Source organism: Leptonychotes weddellii, chromosome 6, assembly GCF_054177405.1.
Source record: "Leptonychotes weddellii isolate Sample4059 chromosome 6, ASM5417740v2, whole genome shotgun sequence".
Classification (NCBI taxonomy): Eukaryota; Metazoa; Chordata; class Mammalia; order Carnivora; family Phocidae; genus Leptonychotes; species Leptonychotes weddellii.
Window position 1 is genome coordinate 137214588 of NC_138374.1, and position 9979 is coordinate 137224566.

Consider the following 9979-nt stretch of genomic DNA (forward strand, 5'->3'; position numbering starts at 1 on the left):
GCTGGGACGCCTGGGTGGCTCAGTTGGTTAAGCGTCTGCCTTCGGCTCAGGTCATGATCCCAGGGTCCTGGGATCGAGTCCCGCGTCGGGCTCCCTGCTCAGCGGGGACCTGCTTCTGCCTGCCTCTGCCCCTCCTCCCTACTTGTGCTCTCTCTCTCTCTCTCTCTCTCTGACAAATAAAATCTTAAAAAAAAAAAAGAATTGGCTGCAAGAGCTGGATGTCTGTCAGCTCCTGCGAGGACATGAGGCTCTCCTGTTGTTAGGCGAGTCTTGTCATGGGTGCAAAAGTAGCACATTGGCAGTTTTTTTTTTTTTTAAGATTCCATTCATCCATTTGTCAGAGAGAGAGAGAGCACAAGCAAGGGGAGCGGCAGGCAGAGGCAGAGGGAGAAGCAGGCTTCCCGCCGAGCAGGGAGCCCGATGCGGGGCTCGACCCCAGGACCCCGGGATCGTGACCTGAGCCGAAGGCAGACGCTTAACTGACTGATTGGCAGTTTTTTTTTTTTTCTTAAAGTCTTTTAACCTTAATTATGTTTTAAGTATTGGTATCCACTACAGCTGTTCTAGGTAATATGTAAGAATAATAAATTTCTTATTCACATTTGGTCTATTTCATGATGCTCTGCAAGGTCTGTTAGTCTTACCACCTCCGCAAGCCTGAGGACCCTTTAGGCTGTGACTACAAATATCACCAGATCCCAGCGACGCTCCACCAATATTGTCTCCACCCGTAACAACTCTCCCAGTTGTTAGGGTGAACCCCTGTGAAAACCAGCGCGTGGGGACAGGAGGCAGGACAGGGCAGGCAGGGTCCCGGGAACCAGATGCTGTGACGGCACACAGGAATCATGGGTCACTGTGCATATCTCACTGTGAGAAACACTGGCCCCAAAGTCAAAGTCACAGTGGTCTTCCACATGTTTACTGTTTTATAATTTCATGATAAAAATAAAAAGCAACTGGAGAAGCTGCATCATCTTGAGCGCTCAGACTCCTACGGCTGTAGCCAGTGGTTCCCGGAGGCTCTGAGTCCGGCGTGAGAAATGTCATCCCCGAGCGGACCCGAGATATCCAGTCTAACAGCGAGACGGCAAACAAATAGCAAAACTAACGAAGGAGTGGAGGAGTAACAAGAACTGGCCGAGAATGGGGAGCATTAAGTCAGGAAATGGCAGAAGTGTGCAAGGCTGCTGCTGAGCACGGCTCCCCTCCCCTCTCCTGTGGCCAGCCTGTTGTCACCTTGAGCCAAGTGCCCGAAGGTGGAGGAAAAGTTCCAGGGTCCTTTCCCGTGTTCAGCTCCGGTTCTGTTCCCCCTGACTCTCCTGTCTTCTCACCTCCTGGGGGCTCCCCTGCAGGCCGTCACTGCCCAGCCTGTCCTCGGAGCTCCGCCACTGAGCCTCATCAGCTCTGAACCAAGTGCCAGAGGCCACGTCAGTGTGCTTTCTGAAACTGCGTCACTGCAGAGTGGTGACATTAAAGTGTCACTTCTGTAACCCCTTCATCCCTCCCAGCACCTCGGAGCACAGATGCAAGGCCGGGGCCTCCCCACGTCCCCCCATTTCCTCGGGCTCGTACCCTATCCATCTTGCCAAACAAGGCAACCCCGCCTCAACAGGGAGGTGCTCCTGAGATGCGGCCACCAGGGAGCGGCAAGAACGCAGGGGAAGGAAGGGGGCCGCTCCCCTCCCCGCAGCCTCTGTCCTGACACGCAGTGACACACACACATTCTGCTCCCACGCTTTATTGGGACAAAGGAAGGGGCGGGCAGACCAACACCACAGACCCACCCACCAGGGGGGTCCGGACTTGAGCACCCAGCACAGCTTGAGTACGTAATAAATACAGGCAACGTGGGTGGAGCGTGGGTCGGGGGGTCCATACGCAGGAAGGACACTCGAGGCCCTTGCAGTCTCAGGATCCGAGGCGCACTGGCCCAGTCCACTCACAGAGGAAAGAGGCAAAGGGGAGCGGTTTCCACTGTGCAGATGGGAAGGGAGACGTTTCCTTGTGCAGGGGGGGGGAGAGGAGAGAGATGGAGGGAGATTCCTTTTCACATTTCGAAGAAGAGCAGATTTCACCTTACAGATGGCACGAGAGGGAAAAAGGAAAGTTGGTTTCCCATTCGCAGACATGGCCGTGGGGAAGGGAAAGAGTCATTTCGCGGCGGGGCAGACACTTCTGCGGCCATCGGTGTGCACAGGTCCGTGGCCCTGGGGCCGTTCCATTCCCAGGGCGCAGGAGGGAGAACGGACGGGACAGGGGCTCGGCCTAGAGGACCAGAGAGGTGTAGCCCACGGGCACCAGCCCCTCCGCGCCATCCCGCCCACAGCGGAGCCAGTCCTCGTCCACGGTGGCGACCACTCGCAGCACCTCCCCGCGCCTGAAGCTGAGCTGGTCGGGTCCCGCCGCGGTGTGGTCGCAGAGCGCGCGGACGGCCCTGCAGGGAGCCAGGGGATGGGCTGGGATGAGCGAGGTGGGCACCCAGCCGTCCCCGGCGCGCCTTCCCCACCGCGTGGGGCCAGTGCTGACCGGGCTCCGGCAGAGGCGCGGGGACTATCCATCAACGCGTGGGTTCTACTGGGGCCCTGCAGAGCTCCAAAGCTGGCGGTCGCCGCTTATCTGACCCCACCCACGTCCTCTGGGCCGTTCAAATCCGACCCATGCAAACTAAGCGACTTATCTGAACCCTCCCAGCCAGGCCTCCTCTGGGCCTCCTCGGGGGCAAACGCACCACCTTCCCCCCAGGGGCCGCTGGCAGACGCTGCATCGCCCCCAAAACTCGTTTGCCCCCCGCATCCCCACCACCCCGTCCACTCTCCTCTTCACGTCCACTGCTGCCGCCCTCCTAGGGCGGAATCCTCACTCTCTGGACCACACCACGGGGTCTGGTCCCCTCTCCCCGCCCCATCCCTCCTGGCCTGCCTGCCCCAGGCCCCTTCTCCACCCTGAGATCAGAGATCCTTCTAAAACACAGGCCAGCATTTCATCCCCGGGCAGAAGACCCTTCGCGGGCTCCCAGGGCCTCCACCCTGAAGTCCGGTGCCTTAACCGACCTGCTGAGGCCTCCAGCAATCCATCACCACCACCGACATCCTCACCCCAGACCCGAGCGGGGCACAGTTCCTCACCTGCCACACCCGGGCCTCGATGCCCCACCCGCCCCATCACCAGGCCTTCCCTGAGCCCCCAGACCTGGCCTCCCTGCCCAGAGTAACCACCACACACTACTGCGCATCTGCTCGCTGGAACCTTCTCTGGGCCACAAGCTCCAGGAGGGCACGGGCCCCGGGCCTTTGCCCTCCTGTTCCCTCCCGCAGTATCCTACTGGGCACATAGTACTTGAAAAACACCGTCAAAGGAAGGAAAAGTCAGGAAACCTAATTCAGTGGACTGAGACCAGCCAACTGAAGCCAGACTCCAAAGCAGAAGCGGCCCCTGGTGTCAAACCTGAGCAGGCCGCTCCGGGGGACACCCGCGGACACTCGGCCCGAGGCTTCCCGCTCCCTCAGGGCCCTAACGGAGCGGGGTCACCGCCTCGTACAGGGAACAACACAGGCCCAGAGACCAGAGCTTCACGCCAACAACAGGACGAGCGCTATCTGACCTCACAGCTCCCAGCCTTCCACGCCGCTACCCACCCCTGCCCCCTGTAAACTCGAAATGCAGCCCCCACCTGTGGGTCTGCACCAGGCCGGCGCCGGAGGCCTCAAGCTCCTCAGGAGGCGAGAGAGGCTCGGTAGGTGCCCCCCGCTTCACCAGAGCCAACACACTCACTGTCGGGGGCAGCCAGCTGGACGGTCTCCTGGAGAGAACACGGGGTCACAGAGGTCACCCGACCTCCAGGGAAGGACCCAAGGACCCAGGACTTTGGAGGCAGGAAGAGGCTGAAAGGCCTGATTCCAAAGAGGTCAGGAGTGGGTCACTGCTGAGGGCCCTTCGGGGTGATTAGGGAGGTGGCGACACCGAACACCAAGAGGGGCGTATGGAAGGTCACACCCAGGGACAGGAATCAGCACCGTTTTTCTTTTTGTCAAGGGCCGGATAGGAGATATTTCTGGCTTTGAGGACCAAGAGGCTGAACGGGGCGAGTCACGCTCGCTCCCGCAGCAAAAGAACAACCAAGGCCGCGGACCTCAGGCCCAAGCGATCCCTGCAAGGCCAAGCGGGGGTGACTGGGGCGCTGAGGAGGGGACCGGCTACCCCAGTACCTGGACCTCCCGGTTCCTCCGTCAGTTTCCGTGAGGCCCCCGGGCACTCCAAACAGCCTCCCCAGCCACACGCCTCGGCCCGGGGCGGCGTCCTCTGCGGGCACGGGCCTCTCCCGTGGGCCTCCAGCCGCCGTCCGAGGACCCCACGACCTCCACCGGGGAAGAGGGAAGCCCTCGGCGCCCCCGGAGGCGTAGACCCGGGAGGCCTGGGTCAGCTGCTCCCACCAGCTGCCTGGCGTGGGGGCGCCGGCGGGAGCCGAAGGGCCCGGAGGGGTCTCCCCGGAAGCCCCCCGAAGGCTCTGGGCCAGCCGCCCCCCCCAGTGCAGCACGGCGTGCACCGTCTGCCGCAGGGCGGGGGGCGAGCCCGGGGCCGAAGCGGCGGGGGGTGGTCCCAGGGGCAGGTGGTGGTGGTGCTCAAAGAGCAGGTCCAGGTGGAAGGTGAGCACCGACAGCGGCTGCAGCAGGAGCAACAGCTCCGCGGACAGGGCCGGGCAGCCACCCCGAGCCAAGGACAGGAATCCCGTGGGCAGGTACAGGAGGGACAGCAGGCCTGGGGACGAGCAGGCTGCCGTCAGCGCCCCCCGCCCCCGCCCCCGCCCCCGCCCCCGCCCCGCCTCTGGCTCTGCTGGCAGCTGGGGGGACGAAGCACTGAATGACAGGAAGTCGGGGGGCCCTGCAGCAACACGGTGTGGGGGTGCGCTCGCCCGGAGCCTCACCCAACGAGGCCCCAAGGATGAGAAGCGTTCCTGAGGGGGCAAGGGGAAGGCGGCAGAAGGAGGCAGGAGGCCCTGGGGCGGGAGAGCCGGGGAGGCAGGGGAAGAAGGAAGAGGAGGATAAGCGGACTCTGGAGGTTTGGGGGAGGATCTGGGTCTTTCCTGCTGTGCGGCAATGCGACGCACTAAATGTGTGCGGCACAGAGTAATACAAGTGGACCCGGGGATCGAGGTCACTCTGGCTTCGCTGGGACCAGCAGCGGAGACAGCGCGCCCCCTCCCTCCCTCCCAGGCTGGCAGCCCACCGTGCCCTCCGGCGTCTGACCTGCATCCTCCTGGAGGCTGGAAAACCACAGCTCCAACTGCTTCGTGCTAGGGGAGAGAGGACAGCGGGGGCTCGGGAGGCCGCAGGATGGGGGACGAGCTTCCAGGAGGGACAAGGCCACCAGCACCGGGCTCCTCCCGCCCGTGACACCCGTGCGGGCCCCAGGCCGTGGGAGGGGCGCCAGGGGAGCGGCCACTCACTTGAGGAGGCCCAGGATGAAGGCGTGAAAGCGGCTGCGGCTGCTGCTCAGCGGGGCCAGGCGGCTGACCTGGCTGTACAGGGTCCCCAGCGCGCGGCTGCTGGCGCCTGCGGACACCGCGCTCTGAGCCCGGCCCAGGACCGCCCGGCGCCCCCGCCCGCGCCCCGCCCGCGCCCCGCCCGCGCCGCACCTGGCTTCACCGACGCCTCCACCACGCTCCAGGGGCTGGTCCTGCGCTGCCCAGTGATGAGATCCTTCCGGAAGGGCTTCAGCCCGTCGGCCACCAGGGCGTGCAGGGCCGGACAGAGGGTGGTCAGCACCAGGTGCCCCACATCTGGGCTCAGCCGGCTATCCCCCAACTGGGCCTGGGGGCGACACAACGGACATGTCCCAGGCGCCTGCGGCCGCCTCCCCGCCCACCGTTCGTGCGGCCCCAGGGCCTCCCCAGCGGCACCCTCACCTTCTGAACCAAGTTCCGGGCGGCCCCAAAGTGCGAGATGATCTTATCCACGGAGGCGCTCACGGCTATCAGGAGCCCTGCGAGGGGCGGGCACGGAGCGCGCGTCTGTGCGGCGCCCGTGCCCGCGCACAGCCCAGGGCCCCGGGGCACCCAGGCTCCTGCAGGCCGGCCCCGGAGCCGAGGGCCCAAACCAGCAGCAGCTGACCTGGTGGAAGTCGGGGTCAGGAGTCCGGGCGCCCTACCTTTCTTCTGCTCCTGCAGCTGGCCAGTCCCGCTCTGGGCTTCTGCCATCCACCGTCGCTGGGCCCCGGGGGCGCCGGCGAACGACCAGGAACTCCGGGCTGGGGTGAAGGAAGAACGCGGAAACGCTTACGAGGGCGACCCGAGGACGCCGGGCTGGCGCACAGGTCGCCCCAGGGCCCGCAGCGCCACGGGCCGGAAGCGAGCAGGGACAGGGCCCCGGCCTGGGTGGGGCGCCCCGCACTCGCCGTCCCCTCTCCCTCTCGGGCCGTGCGGCGACCTCCGCCCCGTCTGCCCCGGGCGGGACGGCGCGCGCCCTGCCCGCTGGGCCCGTGGAGGGAGAGCAGCCCCGGGAGCACGTGGGGGGCCGGGACCAATGGACGGACAGACAGACAGACCGGCGGGAGTGGGAGGAGACACGGAGGGAGGGGCGACCCCGGGGTCGGGAGGCTGGGAGGCGCGGGCGTGGGCCCACCCGAGTCCGGCGCCCGCTTCTCCCCCACCCTCCCGAGCGAGGCGGGGGCCAGGCCCCCAGTGCCCCCCACGCCCCGGCACCGCGCAGGCCCCGGACCGTGCACTTGCTGGCACCCCCCAGCCCGCGCCCCCCACGCCCGGGCCTCGAGGCCCAGGGCCCAGCCCCGCGGCGGGTGGCGGGGCCAGATGCCCCCCGCTGGCGGGCGGGGCCGCGCCGCCTCCCCCGAGGACGCTGGGGGCGGAGGTCCGCCGCGGGGGGCGGGGCGACCCCCGCGGGCTAGCCCGGGTCCGTCTTACGTAGCCTGGGCGGAGGCGGCGGGCTCCTGGTCCGGCGGGGGGCCTTCGGCGGGCGCGGCGGCGGTGGCAGCGGGGGGGCGGGCACCTGGCGGGGCGGGGGGGCCGCGGCGGGGAAGGTGCTGCTTCTGGGAAAGAGCGGGGACAGCAGCAGTGCCAGCTCGGGGCTGGCCAGGCAGGGCAGGGCCCCCCGAGCCGGGGGCGAGTGGGCGCCCACCGGGGACAGGCGGACGGGCAGCAGCTGCTTCTGCGGGGGCCTCGGCGCGCCCAGCTGCCGCAGCCCCGCGCGGGGCGGGCCGGCCGGACGCGCCGGGAGCGGGGTCCCCGCCGCGCCCGCGCCCTCCAGCAGGGGGCGCGCGGCGGCCGCGGACGGCGGGGCGGGGGGCGGGGGCGGCGGGGGGAGGCCGGCTGCAGCGGGGGCGGGGGCGGGGCGGCGGGGGCGGGGCGGCAGCCAGGCGGGGCGGGCGGAGAAAGAGGGAGCAGAGAGTTAGTGCCGTAGCCCGGCGGCCCCCCAGGGCCCCCTCCCGGAGCGCTCGCTGGCGGCGGGGGGGCGGGTGGCACAGACGGAGGGGACGGGGCGGGCAGGGGGCGGGGGCGGGGGGGCGAGGCCGCAGCTCGGCCCCTCCCCGCCCTCCTCCCCCTCGCGGTTCCCCGCGGCCGCTTACCCGCACGGCCGGCCTGCGCGCCCGACTCCTCGGGCTCCCGGGCGGCGGGGGCCTCCTGGCCCGCCGCGGGGCTGCCCGCCCTGCCCTCCTCGGGCGGCCGCTCTGCGATGGGCTGCAGCCCCGGCCGGTTCTTCCTTCTCCGCGGCGGCACGGGCGGGGGCGGGGGCCGGGGCGGCACCAAGGCCCAGCCGGCCGGAGGGTCCCGGGGCGGCACCGGCGGGGGCGGGGCCCGGCTCCGGGAGCGGAGCTCCTTGAAGGTGGTGACTTCCCGGGGCGGTGCCGGGGAGCCGCCCAGCGAGCCGCTGGGGGGCAGCTCGCTGTCGGGCGAGAAGACGATGAGCCAGTCGCTGCGGTCTTTCTTGACCTGCGGCACCAGGGGCAGCCCCGGGCCCCGCTTGCGCTTCTGGGCCAGCTCGTGGAAGGACGTGATTGTCCGGTGGGACGCCGGCTCCTCGCTGACGTCACTCCGCCACCCCGCATCAGTTTTCCCCGCATCTGTTTTCGAGCTGCAGTCAGTTATTCCTGTGCTGCTTTTCCAACTGGAGTCGAGTTTTCCAGGTTCCGTTTTCCAGCTAGAGTTAGTATTCCCACTGATTGTGCAGCCGGAGTTATTGTTCTCCGTGGTTTTCCAGCCCGCGTCAGTTGTCTCCCTGTCGATTTTCCAAATGGGGTTGATTTTCCAACTGGGCTCGGTTCTCCCAGCGTCGGCTTTCCCATCATCCGCCTCTGGGAGCTCGGAGGCAGGGAGGTCCTGCTCCCCACCGTCGTCCTCTTCCTCTAGCCCTGGGGAAGCGGGGTCCTGGCAGGTGGTCAGTGCGTTGCAGTTGGAGTCCAGGCCAAGGCCCGGTGGGGAGGATGCTCCGGAGCAGGAATCGGGCGAGCAACAGAAGCTGTCCGGAGAGCAGGCGCCAGGGCCTGCGGAAGCCAGTGGGGATCCCTGCTCCAGGGGGATGATGCTGGGCTGAGGGTGGACATCCTCGTCGCCAGGGAGGCCCCGCGAGTACACCGAGATGGGGGACTCATCGGGACTAAGATCGGAGCAGGAGCTGAGAGAAGAGGAGCAGCCCGGGTCCGAGGGAGAGGCGGCCCCCTCTTCCTCCTGTGCTAGGTCCTGCCGGTTTTCTAAGCCTGGCCCGTGCTCCTGGCAGCATCGGCAGGGCACAGCTGGGCTGTTGGAATTGGCGTCCACCAGGGCCCCGCTGCAGGGCCCCCGGCTCTCCTTGCCCCCGGTGTCCCCGGGGGGAGGGGATGTGCTCAAGGGCCCCTCCCGGAGCTCAGGGCGGCGGGACAGGTGCAGGCCCAGGGAGACATGCTGGAGGTGGATGTGGTTGAGGTTGCAGAGTAAAGCCCTCTGAGGGGACAGCATTGTGCAGGCGACGACGGGGCGGCCTCGAGAATCAGGAGGATCGGGCCTCTCACACCCGCCTACCTGGCAACCGCAGCTGCAGACCTGGAAGACAGGGAGAGTGATACCCAGCCAGAGAGGACGCGGGCCGCCAGAAGGACACAGAGGTGACGGACAGCTGCAGCACGCATGAAAGGCGCCGGCCGCTTTTGACGATATTTAAATGAGACGCAAATGTCCATCGACTGACCCTTAATTTCCACTGCAGTGTTTGCAGGTGGAGCCAAAGGGAGCCCCCTGGGACTGGGGCGGGGAGGGTCAGAGAATGCGGCTGCGCTCTGGATCTCCGTGGAGGTGCGGGGGCTTGAAAAAGGATGGGGCCTAGAATGGAGCCCCGGATCCTCTCTGCTGCAGTCTGGCCCTGCACCGCCCCCCCCTCCCCACTTCCCTCGCCTGCCCTTCGCTCCCAGAGGAAGGGGCCGAGGGAGGCCCCGCCCAGATGCTCCGAAACGGGGTGGGGCGGGGGAGACGCGCCTGGCTGGCTAAATGCAGGAGAGGGGCGGGCGTGGGGGCAAAGACCGAGCATCCCCGGCTCGGACCCTGCGCTTGCCGTTCTCTCCGCGCTTGTCTCCGTCACCCAGGCGCCACCCCACTCCTCCCCTGTGCAATTTTACTGCTCCCCTCTCCCGCCCCACCTGGCGGGCCCCGAAGCGTCTATCCACACCCATGGCCGAGCCCCCCTCACCAGGGTCCTCCTGCAAGCGCCGCAGCTGGGCTCGTCCACGACTCCCAAGGTACCCGCCGGACCGCGCCGACTGGAAGGGGGGCGCTAGGACAACCCGCCGGCGCTGCGCAGCCGCGCCCCTTCACGCATGGGCGGGGCGGAGCCCAGGCCCAGCCCCCACCGCTTGACGTCGTGCGTGTGTCACCACCCAGGCCGGCCCGCAGCTTTCGGTGCCGAGGGGTCCTGAAGGCAAGCCCCAGGTCCCGCCTTCCGCGGCCACCCCCAACCCTGCCCGTTGCGGACGGCGCTGCGCCCCCGGCTAGCACAAGCAG

The 9979-nt window shown here is 67.6% G+C and overlaps 1 protein-coding gene across 2 annotated transcripts; it reads right to left on the reverse strand.

The window, feature by feature from the left end:
- Positions 1-1725: 1725 nt before the first annotated feature.
- RUSC1 (RUN and SH3 domain containing 1) lies at positions 1726-9811 on the reverse strand. Of its 2 annotated transcripts, XM_081825484.1 has the most exons (11): positions 9669-9811; positions 7585-9028; positions 6917-7321; positions 6148-6246; positions 5906-5982; positions 5636-5810; positions 5447-5552; positions 5247-5293; positions 4209-4758; positions 3674-3802; positions 1726-2437 (listed from the first exon to the last, which is right to left on the reverse strand). In XM_081825484.1, the coding sequence occupies exons 2-11, from the start codon at positions 8942-8944 to the stop codon at positions 2269-2271; spliced, it is 3117 nt and encodes a 1038-aa protein (XP_081681610.1). In that variant the 5' UTR covers positions 8945-9028; positions 9669-9811; the 3' UTR covers positions 1726-2268. The 2 variants fall into 2 exon arrangements, with proteins under 2 accessions (XP_081681610.1, XP_081681609.1); XM_081825483.1 differs by lacking the exon at positions 6917-7321 and having other exon boundaries at positions 7579-9028.
- Positions 9812-9979: the final 168 nt, after the last annotated feature.

Bases quoted from the DNA above. Each gene is read 5' to 3' on its own strand.
- RUSC1 (XM_081825484.1), bottom strand. From the start codon at position 8,944: ATGCTGTCCCCTCAGAGGGCTTTACTCTGCAACCTCAACCACATCCAC. The intron at 6,247-6,916 runs GTAAGACGGACC...CCTTCACCCCAG, and splicing joins GCCGCCTCCGCCCAGGCTAC to CCCGGAGTTCCTGGTCGTTC. The intron at 5,553-5,635 runs GTGCGGCGCGGG...CGGTGTCCGCAG, and splicing joins GGAGGCGTCGGTGAAGCCAG to GCGCCAGCAGCCGCGCGCTG.